General features: G+C 39.5%; 6 protein-coding genes across 6 annotated transcripts; 3 read left to right on the forward strand and 3 right to left on the reverse strand.

The window, feature by feature from the left end:
* The first annotated feature begins 1854 nt into the window (after positions 1 to 1854).
* LOC132954232 (hemoglobin embryonic subunit alpha-like) lies at positions 1855 to 2675 on the forward strand. Its single transcript, XM_061026747.1, has 3 exons — positions 1855 to 2069; positions 2150 to 2357; positions 2472 to 2675. The coding sequence occupies exons 1-3, from the start codon at positions 1870 to 1872 to the stop codon at positions 2598 to 2600; spliced, it is 537 nt and encodes a 178-aa protein (XP_060882730.1). The 5' UTR covers positions 1855 to 1869; the 3' UTR covers positions 2601 to 2675.
* Positions 2676 to 4414: 1739 nt separating this feature from the next.
* LOC132954252 (hemoglobin subunit beta-2) lies at positions 4415 to 5213 on the reverse strand. Its single transcript, XM_061026774.1, has 3 exons — positions 5056 to 5213; positions 4722 to 4944; positions 4415 to 4639 (listed from the first exon to the last, which is right to left on the reverse strand). The coding sequence occupies exons 1-3, from the start codon at positions 5145 to 5147 to the stop codon at positions 4511 to 4513; spliced, it is 444 nt and encodes a 147-aa protein (XP_060882757.1). The 5' UTR covers positions 5148 to 5213; the 3' UTR covers positions 4415 to 4510.
* A 248-nt stretch (positions 5214 to 5461) lies between these two features.
* LOC132954253 (hemoglobin embryonic subunit alpha-like) lies at positions 5462 to 6218 on the forward strand. Its single transcript, XM_061026775.1, has 3 exons — positions 5462 to 5614; positions 5695 to 5902; positions 6017 to 6218. Exons 1-3 carry the CDS (start codon positions 5517 to 5519, stop codon positions 6143 to 6145), a joined length of 435 nt encoding a protein of 144 aa, XP_060882758.1. The 5' UTR covers positions 5462 to 5516; the 3' UTR covers positions 6146 to 6218.
* Positions 6219 to 7959: 1741 nt separating this feature from the next.
* LOC132954280 (hemoglobin subunit beta-2) lies at positions 7960 to 8758 on the reverse strand. The gene is made up of 3 exons (XM_061026812.1): positions 8601 to 8758; positions 8267 to 8489; positions 7960 to 8184 (listed from the first exon to the last, which is right to left on the reverse strand). The coding sequence occupies exons 1-3, from the start codon at positions 8690 to 8692 to the stop codon at positions 8056 to 8058; spliced, it is 444 nt and encodes a 147-aa protein (XP_060882795.1). The 5' UTR covers positions 8693 to 8758; the 3' UTR covers positions 7960 to 8055.
* A 249-nt stretch (positions 8759 to 9007) lies between these two features.
* On the forward strand, positions 9008 to 9765 carry LOC132954281 (hemoglobin embryonic subunit alpha-like). Its single transcript, XM_061026813.1, has 3 exons — positions 9008 to 9159; positions 9240 to 9447; positions 9562 to 9765. Exons 1-3 carry the CDS (start codon positions 9062 to 9064, stop codon positions 9688 to 9690), a joined length of 435 nt encoding a protein of 144 aa, XP_060882796.1. The 5' UTR covers positions 9008 to 9061; the 3' UTR covers positions 9691 to 9765.
* A 999-nt stretch (positions 9766 to 10764) lies between these two features.
* Positions 10765 to 11563, reverse strand: LOC132954481 (hemoglobin subunit beta-2). Its single transcript, XM_061027036.1, has 3 exons — positions 11406 to 11563; positions 11072 to 11294; positions 10765 to 10989 (listed from the first exon to the last, which is right to left on the reverse strand). The coding sequence occupies exons 1-3, from the start codon at positions 11495 to 11497 to the stop codon at positions 10861 to 10863; spliced, it is 444 nt and encodes a 147-aa protein (XP_060883019.1). The 5' UTR covers positions 11498 to 11563; the 3' UTR covers positions 10765 to 10860.
* Between the last annotated feature and the right edge of the window lie 3856 nt (positions 11564 to 15419).

Raw genomic sequence — 15419 nt, forward strand, 5'->3', positions numbered from 1 at the left:
CACCAACACAACCAGAAGGTTCCTCACAGAAGCTTTAATTATCCTGCAGCAATATCACAAAAAATAAAAAGGTCCTAAAATGGATCCCTGAGGTACACCATACTGGATTATGTGATTAAAGTTGTTGTCTCTTTGAAATATTCCCTTTTTATTTCTTGGTGTACACCCTAACAGATAGTATTGCTTGTTGACATGTTGCTTATTTTGAACACACTGTGGAGCTTCTTTGAAAGTCTGATCCAAATCTCACAGAAAACAGATGTCACAGAAACAGCTGCTTTCTCCAGACAGCTGCTTGTCTTTGGGTGGAGTCGGTAAGATAACGTGAAGCGTATACCTGCCTACAGGGGTCATTGAAACGGGGTCATTTTCTGTGTTTGAGAACAAAACATTTTTTTTTAAGGTTTCCAACCAGCATTTTAGACATGAGGTGGATATTTTTGATTGTTATGAAACTTCAACATCCAGCACTTTTGGTACATATTGTTTCAATACACTGAACATTTTCTACATATTGATTTATTTTTGAATAAACAAACCTTGAATGTTTTTGACAAAAATCTATGAACTATCATAATTGCAAGATCTTGGAGAAGCGTCATCTTTTGAGCTATGAGAATTTTACGTTTTTTTCAATATTGTGTTTTACATAAAACATTTTAAATGGTTACATCACTTTATTCACTTTTGCTCAGAGGAGTCCATAAAATCTACAAGAGTATCTTCGACCAGAGATAGTTTTTTGTAACCTTTCTTGGCAGTGCCTTTGGGCAGTCAGTAACGACTCAGTGGAACGCTCTGCCAGACGATATTAAGAACAGTAATTCTATCGACAGCTTTAAAAAGAAACGCTCAATTCTGTAACCACTGATCTGATATCAGTGCTTTTAAGTATTTACTTGAATACTATATTGTGTGTGTGTGCGTGTGTGATGTTCTGCTCTTGGATACTCTGCTATGGTTGATATAGTTAATGTTTTATTGATGTTTTATTACTCTGATGTTTTAATTGTGACCTGCAGAGAGACTGCAGTGTAAAATAGCGCTAAGCTAACTCTGGTACAATGCATCAAACGGCAACTTTTATGTTCAATATTGGACATGGTCCTTTTATAAACAAAATTTTAATGAACTCATTAATTATTAATATCTATATTTATTCCTATTAAATAAATATTTCCTCAATTTCTTCACACCATATTGTGTATAAGAGCAACTGTATCCCCGCGTGGATAGAGTATATTGTGTCTGATTCTGATTAATTGGCTACCATTACTTAGCTTCTTCTGTCATTTTTTTTCTCTGCTATTTCAGGCAGCAGTATCGACTCTTACACCAGATATCAGTCAAACTTACACACTTCCTTTGACAGAACATTCTTATCTTTTTTTGTCGTGTTCAGGGGATCCACCCGCACAGCTGTGGTGGTGTTGTGGGTTAGATAAGCCGGATAATCACACCACTTACTGTGATGAAGCAAAAAAACAGCTGGGGTCATGTCAGTGGAAGGTTTCCATCTGATACACAAATATTGGATAATTACTTTATTGTAGAGCGTAGATTTGAAAGCTGTTTCACTTCACCAGCTTGCTATCTGCATGTTTGAACATTATGAACAGAATGGCCTCAAGTCTGACATATCAGATATTAAATGTAAACAGACAATAAATTAAACTAATTTGTGTCATTTTGGGGGAAGTCATTGAAAATATTGTCCCACGTTGATGATACTGTCAATCTTGTTCATATTCATTAAAATACATATACTCTGTTTTACTTTTTGACCTGTCACAGTCCCCGTGGGAAGATTTGTTTCTTTATCTCATTTAAACGGCGACCCATCTCTTGGACCGCCCCACGCAGCCTTTCATGGAAGGGGAGTTTCAGGGTGTGCCCACGCTCTCTTCAGGGTATAAAAGCTCCACAGTTGGGACTCGTCAGTACAGTCGACAACAGTCAAACAAAGACAAGATGACCAGTCTCACTGAAAAGGACAAGGCCACAGTCAGAGCCTTCTGGGACAAAGTGTCCTCAAAGTCCGAGGACATCGGCACCGATGCTCTGGCCAGGTAATTATTTTGAAAAACTGGCTGACGCAACTTTAGTTTTTATTCTTGTACATCGCAATGAATGTTTTGTTTTCCTCCAGGATGCTGACGGTGTACCCCCAGACCAAGACCTACTTTGCCCACTGGAAGGACCAGAGCCCCAACTCCCCCTCTGCCAAGAAGCACGGAATCACTGTGATGGGTGGAGTCGGCTTCGCTGTGTCCAAGATTGACGATCTTAAAGCAGGTCTGCTGAGCCTGAGTGAGCTGCACGCCTTCACTCTGCGTGTGGACCCCGCCAACTTCAAGGTACACAGCCAGAAAAGATTCAAACATCCAGTCATCTTTTCAAAGTTTTCTACTTATTCAGGAGACATTTCCACTTGCTTGTACGTCATCTATTTGATTACCTTCTTTTCGCAGATTATCTCCCACTGCATCCTCGTGGTCTTGGCCATCATGTTCCCCCAGGACTTCACCCCTGAGGTCCACGTCTCCATGGACAAGTTCCTGGCCTGTCTGGCCATGGCCCTGGCTGAGAAATACAGATAAACAGCAGGAGAAGATGAGAGAGGCTGCAGCCTGAGTTCACAGTGCATAATGATGAATAAATGCATGAACAAAGCATCTAAGTTGTAGTGTGTTTGATTTCTGTCACGTGATATCACATCATTAGAGATGCAACATATAGACTACTTATGGATTCACTGTTTTATACAAACAAACTCAATCAGAAACATTTCTCACTGTCATACATTTTTGTAGTTTTAAAAGTTAGAAACTCTGGAGAAGCACAAAACTTAGTTCATGAGACCGTTAAGCGATACTTATAACCGATATGCATTTACTGTAAAAAGTAAAATCTTTGTCATAACTTAGAATCTGGAAAATTACAAACTTGAACACAAGACTGTTAAAATGCTCACGTGGAGACTCTCCTCCGGCTCCAGGCTGCTCTCGTCTCTGTGCACGTCAGTGGCACCCAGGTATCACTGGTGATTGACTATTATTCCTCGTATGACCTCTAGCCAATCAGATGGTGATGAGTGGGCGGGACATTGGGTGAGACAGAGTGGTGAGTGAAAACAGACACAGAGGGAGAGACACACCTGCAGCTGAGCAAAAGCAGTGATCTGAAAATGAAATGCTGAAACAGATAATCAACCAAATATCGAATATCAGCCCCCGATAATCGGCCAGGAGGCTAATCGGTCGAACCCTAGTTTCAACTTCAACATAAAGTTAAAACTTATAGCGATGTGATAAGATGTCTTCAGTTTAAAGAAATAAAACCAACAATTGGTGTGGACCAGTTTTACGTTTGATGAACTCTGACAGAGATCCAAAATGAATCATGAAAAAACTTTGCTCTAACTTTTTATATTTCATTTTTTATTCTAAACTTCTTAAACCTGTGGATCAAAAAATGCTTCGTTCATATTTGATCTTTTTTTTTTTTAAATGATCAGATACTGGAAAAATATAAAAAAAGGAAATAATAAAAAGTTTTTTTTCTGATGGAGAATCCTTCTTCTATATTTCTAAGAAGATGATAACCATCGTTTGGCGGGCCCTCCCCATCAGACTGGGCCCCACAAAGCGTTCCTCTTTATCCCCTCTTACGGGCGAACTGAACTGTCCTATACAATATTTTATTTATCAACTCAAATAAAAGAAAACTGATCTTCTAAAAGATGATTTCATTGTTTTAATTTAAGTATGACTCTGCAATTTTACCCTTTTATAAATAGAACTCATTTAATATTTTAGCTTCTGTTTTTAAATGCTCTTTTTTCTTATTTTATTTCATTTTAATGAATGATTATAACATATATTTGGCTTTCTAAGTTGCAGTGGGTGATAGTTAGGCTTAATGTGGTATTTCTGTATTTCTTTTGGATCTTATTCTATTTTTTTTTCACATTTTATCATATTTAATGTTCTCTGTGATTGTTTTAGCTTCTATTCTAGCGACTCTTTTTCTCTTTGTCACGCTGCTTCTGATGTCTCTCTGTAAACAGAGCGGGGTCACTCATGTTTCAAAGTAACGATATATTCTGTGAAGCTGAAGACTGATGACCACTTCAATGTTTCATCCGTGGATATGATCAGAATAACATTTACAATATAATAGCATTATTGTTTGAACTTTATTTTGAAATCTGTTTGAACATCCTGTTAAAGGTGCTTTGGCATGTTTTGAGCTTTATACTTCACATCTGGGACATTTAAAAAAAATACTTAATTCACTGCTACCTCATTCTGTTCTTTTTACCTCCTGAGTTTAAGCGTCATCAGAACTTTGTTTTCATTATGTCTTAAAGACACAGGGATCTATTTGAAGTAAAATTACAGACACAATTAAGTTGTTGAATTTGCTTGTTGTTTTATTTGTTTTTGAGACAAAAACAAAAAGGTTCTCCATAAAAGCTCCACATGAGTCGGTCTTCCGTCGCAGCTCTCTAGTGGTACTGTCTGCCCAGAGAGGTGACCACCACAGCTAGAAACTTCTGGAACGCAGCCTGGACCTCACCAGTGAATTCCTTGCCCCACTGAGCAGCAACCACGATGGTGAGGCAGTCAGACAGCAGCTGAAACACAACAAACATCAGAAAACATGAGCAACAAGAAAGCTGAGGCGTCTCAATAGGTTCATTATTTTCACCACTTTACCTTGAAGTTGTCGGGGTCCACGTGCAGCTTCTCGGAGTGCAGCACGCTCAGCTCGGCGTAGGTCTCCTTGATGTTGTCCATGTTCTTCATGGCTCTGTCCATACCGTGCAGGATTGTTGTCCCATGTTTTGCAACCAATGGGTTTGCAATGATAGCAGAAGCGTTGTAGAGGTTACCGAAGTTTCCAAAGTACCGCTGAGTCCAAGGATAGACGACCAAACACCTGAGGAAACATGTCGAAGTGTCTCGGGGTTAGATTAAGAGCAGAAATCTGTGTGCTTAAGAAGAGAACCAAAATCTAAAATAATACAAATAAGAAACAAGAATGTCTGACCTGGAAAGAGCTCTGGGGCCCACGACCTCATAGTCCATCTTAGCAAAGATGTCCATGATGGTGGCACGCTCGAAGTCTGTCCATTCAACCATGATGTCGGCTTTGGAGTTCTCTGTGTGGGTCAGTAGATCCTGCTCTCTCTGACATCAGCCGCAACTTTTAAAGCGACCCTTCTCCCCGCCCAAAGCGTGTGATTGGACGAGAAGTGGGCAGGACAACATCTGCATTGTGGATTTTTTAGCTCTGATAAGACAAGGGCGCATCTGCACCGCTTAGATTATCTCTGACACCGAGGTAGAAAACCTCACGGCCTCAAAGAGACCACGCAAACAACAATGCACTATCGTGGACTTCATCTCCCAACCCTTCATCTTCAGGGTGTGCCCACGCTCTCTTCAGGGTATAAAAGCTCCACAGTTGGGACTCGTCAGTACAGTCGACAATAGTCAAACGAAGGCAAGATGACCAGTCTCACTGAAAAGGACAAGGCCACAGTCAGAGCCTTCTGGGACAAAGTGTCCTCAAAGTCCGAGGACATCGGCACCGATGCTCTGGCCAGGTAATTATTTTGAAAAACTGGCTGACGCAACTTTAGTTTTTATTCTTGTACATCGCAATGAATGTTTTGTTTTCCTCCAGGATGCTGACGGTGTACCCCCAGACCAAGACCTACTTTGCCCACTGGAAGGACCAGAGCCCCAACTCCCCCTCTGCCAAGAAGCACGGAATCACTGTGATGGGTGGAGTCGGCTTAGCTGTGTCCAAGATTGACGATCTTAAAGCAGGTCTGCTGAGCCTGAGTGAGCTGCACGCCTTCACTCTGCGTGTGGACCCCGCCAACTTCAAGGTACACAGCCAGAAAAGATTCAAACATCCGGTCAACTTTTCAAAGTTTTCTACTTATTCAGGGGACATTTCCACTTGCTTGTACGTCATCTATTTGATTACCTTCTTTTCGCAGATTATCTCCCACTGCATCCTCGTGGTCTTGGCCATCATGTTCCCCCAGGACTTCACCCCTGAGGTCCACGTCTCCATGGACAAGTTCCTGGCCTGTCTGGCCATGGCCCTGGCTGAGAAATACAGATAAACAGCAGGAGAAGATGAGAGAGGCTGCAGCCTGAGTTCACAGTGCATAATGATGAATAAATGCATGAACAAAGCATCTAAGTTGTAGTGTGTTTGATTTCTGTCACGTGATATCACATCATTAGAGATGCAACATATAGACTACTTATGGATTCACTGTTTTATACAAACAAACTCAATCAGAAACATTTCTCACTGTCATACATTTTTGTAGTTTTAAAAGTTAGAAACTCTGGAGAAGCACAAAACTTAGTTCATGAGACCGTTAAGCGATACTTATAACCGATATGCATTTACTGTAAAAATTAAAATCTTTGTCATAACTTAGAATCTGGAAAATTACAAACTTGAACACAAGACTGTTAAAATGCTCACGTGGAGACTCTCCTCCGGCTCCAGGCTGCTCTCGTCTCTGTGCACGTCAGTGGCACCCAGGTATCACTGGTGATTGACTATTATTCCTCGTATGACCTCTAGCCAATCAGATGGTGATGAGTGGGCGGGACATTGGGTGAGACAGAGTGGTGAGTGAAAACAGACACAGAGGGAGAGACACACCTGCAGCTGAGCAAAAGCAGTGATCTGAAAATGAAATGCTGAAACAGATAATCAACCAAATATCGAATATCAGCCCCCGATAATCGGCCAGGAGGCTAATCGGTCGAACCCTAGTTTCAACTTCAACATAAAGTTAAAACTTATAGCGATGTGATAAGATGTCTTCAGTTTAAAGAAATAAAACCAACAATTGGTGTGGACCAGTTTTACGTTTGATGAACTCTGACAGAGATCCAAAATGAATCATGAAAAAACTTTGCTCTAACTTTTTATATTTCATTTTTTATTCTAAACTTCTTAAACCTGTGGATCAAAAAATGCTTCGTTCATATTTGATCTTTTTTTTTTTTAAATGATCAGATACTGGAAAAATATAAAAAAAGGAAATAATAAAAAGTTTTTTTTCTGATGGAGAATCCTTCTTCTATATTTCTAAGAAGATGATAACCATCGTTTGGCGGGCCCTCCCCATCAGACTGGGCCCCACAAAGCGTTCCTCTTTATCCCCTCTTACGGGCGAACTGAACTGTCCTATACAATATTTTATTTATCAACTCAAATAAAAGAAAACTGATCTTCTAAAAGATGATTTCATTGTTTTAATTTAAGTATGACTCTGCAATTTTACCCTTTTATAAATAGAACTCATTTAATATTTTAGCTTCTGTTTTTAAATGCTCTTTTTTCTTATTTTATTTCATTTTAATGAATGATTATAACATATATTTGGCTTTCTAAGTTGCAGTGGGTGATAGTTAGGCTTAATGTGGTATTTCTGTATTTCTTTTGGATCTTATTCTATTTTTTTTTCACATTTTATCATATTTAATGTTCTCTGTGATTGTTTTAGCTTCTATTCTAGCGACTCTTTTTCTCTTTGTCACGCTGCTTCTGATGTCTCTCTGTAAACAGAGCGGGGTCACTCATGTTTCAAAGTAACGATATATTCTGTGAAGCTGAAGACTGATGACCACTTCAATGTTTCATCCGTGGATATGATCAGAATAACATTTACAATATAATAGCATTATTGTTTGAACTTTATTTTGAAATCTGTTTGAACATCCTGTTAAAGGTGCTTTGGCATGTTTTGAGCTTTATACTTCACATCTGGGACATTTAAAAAAAATACTTAATTCACTGCTACCTCATTCTGTTCTTTTTACCTCCTGAGTTTAAGCGTCATCAGAACTTTGTTTTCATTATGTCTTAAAGACACAGGGATCTATTTGAAGTAAAATTACAGACACAATTAAGTTGTTGAATTTGCTTGTTGTTTTATTTGTTTTTGAGACAAAAACAAAAAGGTTCTCCATAAAAGCTCCACATGAGTCGGTCTTCCGTCGCAGCTCTCTAGTGGTACTGTCTGCCCAGAGAGGTGACCACCACAGCTAGAAACTTCTGGAACGCAGCCTGGACCTCACCAGTGAATTCCTTGCCCCACTGAGCAGCAACCACGATGGTGAGGCAGTCAGACAGCAGCTGAAACACAACAAACATCAGAAAACATGAGCAACAAGAAAGCTGAGGCGTCTCAATAGGTTCATTATTTTCACCACTTTACCTTGAAGTTGTCGGGGTCCACGTGCAGCTTCTCGGAGTGCAGCACGCTCAGCTCGGCGTAGGTCTCCTTGATGTTGTCCATGTTCTTCATGGCTCTGTCCATACCGTGCAGGATTGTTGTCCCATGTTTTGCAACCAATGGGTTTGCAATGATAGCAGAAGCGTTGTAGAGGTTACCGAAGTTTCCAAAGTACCGCTGAGTCCAAGGATAGACGACCAAACACCTGAGGAAACATGTCGAAGTGTCTCGGGGTTAGATTAAGAGCAGAAATCTGTGTGCTTAAGAAGAGAACCAAAATCTAAAATAATACAAATAAGAAACAAGAATGTCTGACCTGGAAAGAGCTCTGGGGCCCACGACCTCATAGTCCATCTTAGCAAAGATGTCCATGATGGTGGCACGCTCGAAGTCTGTCCATTCAACCATGATGTCGGCTTTGGAGTTCTCTGTGTGGGTCAGTAGATCCTGCTCTCTCTGACATCAGCCGCAACTTTTAAAGCGACCCTTCTCCCCGCCCAAAGCGTGTGATTGGACGAGAATTGGGCAGGACAACATCTGCATTGTGGATTTTTTAGCTCTGATAAGACAAGGGCGCATCTGCACCGCTTAGATTATCTCTGACACCGAGGTAGAAAACCTCACGGCCTCAAAGAGACCACGCAAACAACAATGCACTATCGTGGACTTCATCTCCCAACCCTTCATCTTCAGGGTGTGCCCACGCTCTCTTCAGGGTATAAAAGCTCCACAGTTGGGACTCGTCAGTACAGTCGACAATAGTCAAACGAAGGCAAGATGACCAGTCTCACTGAAAAGGACAAGGCCACAGTCAGAGCCTTCTGGGACAAAGTGTCCTCAAAGTCCGAGGACATCGGCACCGATGCTCTGGCCAGGTAATTATTTTGAAAAACTGGCTGACGCAACTTTAGTTTTTATTCTTGTACATCGCAATGAATGTTTTGTTTTCCTCCAGGATGCTGACGGTGTACCCCCAGACCAAGACCTACTTTGCCCACTGGAAGGACCAGAGCCCCAACTCCCCCTCTGCCAAGAAGCACGGAATCACTGTGATGGGTGGAGTCGGCTTCGCTGTGTCCAAGATTGACGATCTTAAAGCAGGTCTGCTGAGCCTGAGTGAGCTGCACGCCTTCACTCTGCGTGTGGACCCCGCCAACTTCAAGGTACACAGCCAGAAAAGATTCAAACATCCGGTCAACTTTTCAAAGTTTTCTACTTATTCAGGAGACATTTCCACTTGCTTGTACGTCATCTATTTGATTACCTTCTTTTCGCAGATTATCTCCCACTGCATCCTCGTGGTCTTGGCCATCATGTTCCCCCAGGACTTCACCCCTGAGGTCCACGTCTCCATGGACAAGTTCCTGGCCTGTCTGGCCATGGCCCTGGCTGAGAAATACAGATAAACAGCAGGAGAAGATGAGAGAGGCTGCAGCCTGAGTTCACAGTGCATAATGATGAATAAATGCATGAACAAAGCATCTAAGTTGTAGTGTGTTTGATTTCTGTCACGTGATATCACATCATTAAAGATGCAACATATAGACTACTTATGGATTCACTGTTTTATACAAACAAACTCAATCAGAAACATTTCTCACTGTCGTACATTTTTGTAGTTTTAAAAGTTAGAAACTCTGAAGAAGCAGAGTCGGGTTTTCTGGCACAACTTCATAAAACTACCAAGATGCATGAAGAGTGAAAGAGGTCAGAAAGCTCCAACAGCACTTGTAGTATGAAGTTACCTTTATTAACTCCATAAAACGGACACGTTTCAGCTTGTGGCCTTCATCAGGGTCATCATGAGTTAGAAACTCCAAACATTTTTGGGTCCAGCTTCTCCAATGTGAGACTTTTGCTCCTTCTCTCTGTTCCTCTGACCAGATGAAACACTTGAAGGTGTTATTACCTTAGAGACTAAACTATCAATTGATTTTTTTATTTTTTTTATTCTGCGTAATATTTAGCCCCATTGGTATAGCAGGCCCCCCATGTACAGAGGTTACAGTCCTCGTCACTCTGGTCCCAGGTTTCACTCACAAACCCGTCACTGTTTGGTAGAGCTGGATATTGTCCACAACCTCACAATTCAATTAGATTTTGATTCTTTGGGTCACAATTCAATATCGATTTAATAATACATACTGATGACAGGAATACCCAGGGAACCCATCACAGAACCTTCTGATATTTGTTAAATAATTATGGGTGCATTGTTTGTATAGGTTTAAAACAAACTGACTCAAAAATGTATTCGATCGTTGCATTATTCTTTAATAAACAAATAATAAAACATTACAGTACAGTATGATCTAAAGTGCACATTTGTGCCTGACCTGAATTCACAGCACCCACCGTGCCCCCAGTGAAGAGGGCCGTCATTACAACAAAAACAATCGATCTCATCATCAGAACTTTGTTTTCATTATGTCTTAAAGACACAGGGATCTATTTGAAGTAAAATTACAGACACAATTAAGTTGTTGAATTTGCTTGTTGTTTTATTTGTTTTTGAGACAAAAACAAAAAGGTTCTCCATAAAAGCTCCACATGAGTCGGTCTTCCGTCGCAGCTCTCTAGTGGTACTGTCTGCCCAGAGAGGTGACCACCACAGCTAGAAACTTCTGGAACGCAGCCTGGACCTCACCAGTGAATTCCTTGCCCCACTGAGCAGCAACCACGATGGTGAGGCAGTCAGACAGCAGCTGAAACACAACAAACATCAGAAAACATGAGCAACAAGAAAGCTGAGGCGTCTCAATAGGTTCATTATTTTCACCACTTTACCTTGAAGTTGTCGGGGTCCACGTGCAGCTTCTCGGAGTGCAGCACGCTCAGCTCGGCGTAGGTCTCCTTGATGTTGTCCATGTTCTTCATGGCTCTGTCCATACCGTGCAGGATTGTTGTCCCATGTTTTGCAACCAATGGGTTTGCAATGATAGCAGAAGCGTTGTAGAGGTTACCGAAGTTTCCAAAGTACCGCTGAGTCCAAGGATAGACGACCAAACACCTGAGGAAACATGTCGAAGTGTCTCGGGGTTAGATTAAGAGCAGAAATCTGTGTGCTTAAGAAGAGAACCAAAATCTAAAATAATACAAATAAGAAACAAGAATGTCTGACCTGGAAAGAGCTCTGGGGCCCACGACCTCATAGTCCATCTTAGCAAAGATGTCCATGATGGTGGCACGCTCGAAGTCTGTCCATTCAACCATGATGTCGGCTTTGGAGTTCTCTGTGTGGGTCAGTAGATCCTGCTCTCTCTGACATCAGCCGCAACTTTTAAAGCGACCTTTCTCCCCGCCCACAGCGTGTGATTGGACGAGAAGTGGGCAGGACAACATCTGCATTGTGGATTTTTTAGCTCTGATAAGACAAGGGCGCATCTGCACCGCTTAGATTATCTCTGACACCGAGGTAGAAAACCATTTCCCCTTCCAACCCCCCCCCCCCCCCCCCCCCCCCCCACACACACACACACAACTTTGGTATCCTATCAAAGAACCTTCAGGGATAAACGTAGACCACTGATGAGAACCAAAACATGACACACAGGGGTATTTTCAACCTGTGGCCGTCAAACTGTACAACTCTTCGACATTATGAAATATGAGGCTATATTAAAGTTTAGTATCATGTGAAAGATTAAGTTGAATTTCAGAGGACATGCACAGTATTTCTGATCCATTACACTCATCCATAACATGTGAAACATTACTTTAACTTAATAGGCAATATCATTATTTTTTAAACCTCTCATCGTCACTAGAATGCTACTGTCACTTTAAGAGCTAATACTACTCGTTTAACTTGGTTTACTTTTGTTTGTATGAATTTCTATTGTTGGTTAGTCGGGAACTGGGTTGGGTCTGTTTGTCTATGGTTTAATTGGTGGCTTGTATAATATTTTTTTGCCCAGTTTGTTGTGGAATCAGATTTTTTCAAAGAATAAATACACCAAAAAGAACGAGAATTTTGAAAAGTCAAGTGAAGTTTCCAGAAGGTTCACAGTCCCCATTAGAGGATTTGTTGTTTATCTCATTGAGGCTCCACATGAAGGTGGGACGCCTTGTGTTGGTCTATCTTTGAGGAGGGTCTCTCTCGATGTGTCTCAGCTCTGTTACGCACATAAAGACCTTCAACATGTTGGGCTTCAACAGCTCAGAATCAACATCAGACAGCACTGTTCATTAGAAAGTGGTTGAATGCTAACATTTACCTCAACTAACAGCTCATTAGTAATAAACATGTTCAACATTAAACACTAATCAGCTCATTTTTGACTGAGTATGCTGACTCACACATTCAGTTTGTTTTATAATCACTTAGAGGTGTAATAATCAAACCAAGAAAATAACTTCACAATAGCAATAAAACCAAATTCCCTTTAATTTATCATTGTAATATCTTAAGCTTAGAGGATTTTAAATAATTTGAATATGCTTCCTTTATATTTCAGGTTTGCCAGGGCCCATTGCAGCTCCTTTAAAAGGTTCATGTTGGGTCATCCATATATGGTATTATTAATGGCAACTTTCCTGGCTACGACATAACATCCAATAAAAGTAAATGTGAAACAGACCTAGGTCATGTTTATGATGAGGAGGATTGGCAACGTCTCTTAGAGTAATCACAGACTGTATTCATCTCCACAAAACACAGGCAGATTCAATTCAACATACTCCACAGAACATATTATACACCCCATAGGTTAAATAAAATTGACAGCAATTTATCTCTCTGTGTCAGAGATGCAAAATAACTGAAGGTGATCTTCTTCACATGTTTTGGAGTTGTTTGTGTTAGAATCTTTTTGGAAGCATACCATAACATTGACTACAAAGACAATAGGATACAAAGTAGAGCAGGACCCAAAACTTTGGATATTGGGGGATATGAGCCCTGTCAATACATTCCATTATAAACAATATTTTATCTTACTTGCTAGCACTGCAGCAAAGAAATGCATTTTAACTCAATGGAAATTTGAAGAGCCACCGTCAACGAGACATTGGATAAATGAACTGGTGTCCTACTGCACTCCTGAAAAAATATTATATAATGTAAGGAGAAAACCTGAAACCTTTAATAAAATCTGGGGTCCCTTTCTCGACATTTTGTCTTCTTTAGAGCAGGATGGCCATAAAAGTACAACTCTTCCTAGACCAACTCAAAGTTAATCACCCGGATTAAGCCAAATGTGAATATGTGTGGACACAAGTACACGTAGATAAATGAAATAAAATAGAGAGCCATACTGGGGAGAAGGGTGGGATATGGGAGGACGGGTGGGGGGATTTGTTTCAGTTTTTTTTTTGTTTTGTTTTTGTTTTTCTCTAAATTCTTTGTTTTTATTATTATTACTTAAAACAATAATAGCAATTGTTACAATTAGACATATTACAAGTGAATAGACACTGGATTTATGTGTTCTTTCTCTTATTTCTTTCTCAATCATTACTTTGCATATGTACTATTATTGTAATTATTGTTACTACAATTATTGATGCTGTTGTTAATAGTATTATCATTAGCATAGTTGTAATATACTTATATTATGACTATATAGAATTGCCTAATTGATATAGGGGTGTATTGGAAGTACACTTGCTAAATCTATTTAAGTATATACATCTAGATTTTCTCTGGTTATTCATGTATTATTTTTTTTTCATCATTATTATTTATTTATATGTTTTTGTGTCTGTTAGAAACACACCACAAAATGTTCATGTTGACAGTGGATTTGCTTGTAAAGTTTATGATTTCCTAATAAACAAATCTTTTTTTTAAAAAAACAAAGTAAAAAACATATTGGTACCAAAGCTGCCACTAGAGGGGGCTGTGAGGTGTATAAATGGTGTACTACATCAGGAAAATCTTTACTGTCAGTAAAAAGAAAAAGAAAAGAAAACTGTTTAAATGGCCTCTTGTATTTTGTATTTGTAGGTGCTGGCTGGATGTTCACACCTATCTCACCAGTGGTTTGTCAAGACATTGTTGACTGGTATGAGGAACAAAAAATGACTGAAGTATAAATAAATAAATAAATAAATAAATGAATGCATCAATAAATATATAAATGCTGAAAACAATACATCAATGAATAAATAATAAATACACTTTGTTAATGAAAAAGGCTATTTATATATTTTTACATTTATTTATTTATTTATTAACGTATTTCTACAGTTATATATGTATCAATGCATACATTTCCACATTAATTGAGTTATTCATTTACTTCCGTATTTTTACATTTACACATCTATTTATTTATGTGTCCAGGTCATAAGAGGAAAAGTATTTATGTAAATTCGCTTCTGTCTGTTTTTACAAATTGACCAATCCTCCTTCAGTAATGTTAGGACGGCCCACTTAATTTACATATTTACTTTTCCTTGTACAACATGGACACATAAATATAGTCATATATTTATTTATATATTAATTTGTATATTAATTGTTGCATTTATTTATATATATATATTTATTGATGCATTTATTTAATTATTTATTTATTTATACATTATTGTATGCATTTCTCCCAACAATTATATATTTATACTTAATATAACATAGTCATGTTTTGTCCCTCAGACTGGGGACCGGATCCTGTTTTATGTTGTTACCATGGAAACAGCAACCAACCGCTCCGAGCTGCTCGCTAGCTGTGTAGCTAACGTTAGCACAAGTTACGCAGTTACAAACGTCGCATTACTTAAAGTTCGGTTTTTACTCACAGTATTCAGGCAGCTCATTCAGACAGTCCTCTTCATATCAGTCCTCCTCATTATCCTTTATCCTCCTCATTATCCTTCATCCTCCTCATTATCCTTCATGTTTGACATCACGACGTGTCCACCGTGTTAGCAGTTAGCATTTGTGGAGTTAGCATATTCCGCTTCGTTAACAATTCTCGAGTCTTTCCCTCCTTTGTTGTTGATTCTACAAACGTAACCGTAACGAATTGACACTTTTATTAACTAGTAATTAGTATTAGTAATAGTATTAGTAATTAGTAATTACTAGACTAGAAACTGCGAGGGTAACGTACAGGTATGTTTGTTGTCCAGAGTTTCAAAGACACTTTCATCGCGCAAGCCAAAAGAGTTCAACTGCCATTATCGCTTACGC

This window comes from Labrus mixtus, chromosome 20 (genome assembly GCF_963584025.1).
Source record: "Labrus mixtus chromosome 20, fLabMix1.1, whole genome shotgun sequence".
Lineage (NCBI taxonomy): Eukaryota > Metazoa > Chordata > Actinopteri > Labriformes > Labridae > Labrus > Labrus mixtus.

What these genes read in the sequence shown, in the direction of transcription:
- LOC132954253 (XM_061026775.1), top strand. Translation starts at nt 5,517, where the DNA reads ATGACCAGTCTCACTGAAAAGGACAAGGCCACAGTCAGAGCCTTCTGG. An exon ending in GGCACCGATGCTCTGGCCAG is followed by an intron (nt 5,615 to 5,694) that starts GTAATTATTTTG and finishes GTTTTCCTCCAG; the next exon opens with GATGCTGACGGTGTACCCCC. An exon ending in TGGACCCCGCCAACTTCAAG is followed by an intron (nt 5,903 to 6,016) that starts GTACACAGCCAG and finishes TTCTTTTCGCAG; the next exon opens with ATTATCTCCCACTGCATCCT.
- LOC132954252 (XM_061026774.1), bottom strand. Translation starts at nt 5,147, where the DNA reads ATGGTTGAATGGACAGACTTCGAGCGTGCCACCATCATGGACATCTTT. An exon ending in GGCCCCAGAGCTCTTTCCAG is followed by an intron (nt 4,945 to 5,055) that starts GTCAGACATTCT and finishes ATGTTTCCTCAG; the next exon opens with GTGTTTGGTCGTCTATCCTT. An exon ending in TGGACCCCGACAACTTCAAG is followed by an intron (nt 4,640 to 4,721) that starts GTAAAGTGGTGA and finishes GTTGTGTTTCAG; the next exon opens with CTGCTGTCTGACTGCCTCAC.
- LOC132954280 (XM_061026812.1), bottom strand. Translation starts at nt 8,692, where the DNA reads ATGGTTGAATGGACAGACTTCGAGCGTGCCACCATCATGGACATCTTT. An exon ending in GGCCCCAGAGCTCTTTCCAG is followed by an intron (nt 8,490 to 8,600) that starts GTCAGACATTCT and finishes ATGTTTCCTCAG; the next exon opens with GTGTTTGGTCGTCTATCCTT. An exon ending in TGGACCCCGACAACTTCAAG is followed by an intron (nt 8,185 to 8,266) that starts GTAAAGTGGTGA and finishes GTTGTGTTTCAG; the next exon opens with CTGCTGTCTGACTGCCTCAC.
- LOC132954232 (XM_061026747.1), top strand. Translation starts at nt 1,870, where the DNA reads ATGGAAGGGGAGTTTCAGGGTGTGCCCACGCTCTCTTCAGGGTATAAA. An exon ending in GGCACCGATGCTCTGGCCAG is followed by an intron (nt 2,070 to 2,149) that starts GTAATTATTTTG and finishes GTTTTCCTCCAG; the next exon opens with GATGCTGACGGTGTACCCCC. An exon ending in TGGACCCCGCCAACTTCAAG is followed by an intron (nt 2,358 to 2,471) that starts GTACACAGCCAG and finishes TTCTTTTCGCAG; the next exon opens with ATTATCTCCCACTGCATCCT.
- LOC132954481 (XM_061027036.1), bottom strand. Translation starts at nt 11,497, where the DNA reads ATGGTTGAATGGACAGACTTCGAGCGTGCCACCATCATGGACATCTTT. An exon ending in GGCCCCAGAGCTCTTTCCAG is followed by an intron (nt 11,295 to 11,405) that starts GTCAGACATTCT and finishes ATGTTTCCTCAG; the next exon opens with GTGTTTGGTCGTCTATCCTT. An exon ending in TGGACCCCGACAACTTCAAG is followed by an intron (nt 10,990 to 11,071) that starts GTAAAGTGGTGA and finishes GTTGTGTTTCAG; the next exon opens with CTGCTGTCTGACTGCCTCAC.
- LOC132954281 (XM_061026813.1), top strand. Translation starts at nt 9,062, where the DNA reads ATGACCAGTCTCACTGAAAAGGACAAGGCCACAGTCAGAGCCTTCTGG. An exon ending in GGCACCGATGCTCTGGCCAG is followed by an intron (nt 9,160 to 9,239) that starts GTAATTATTTTG and finishes GTTTTCCTCCAG; the next exon opens with GATGCTGACGGTGTACCCCC. An exon ending in TGGACCCCGCCAACTTCAAG is followed by an intron (nt 9,448 to 9,561) that starts GTACACAGCCAG and finishes TTCTTTTCGCAG; the next exon opens with ATTATCTCCCACTGCATCCT.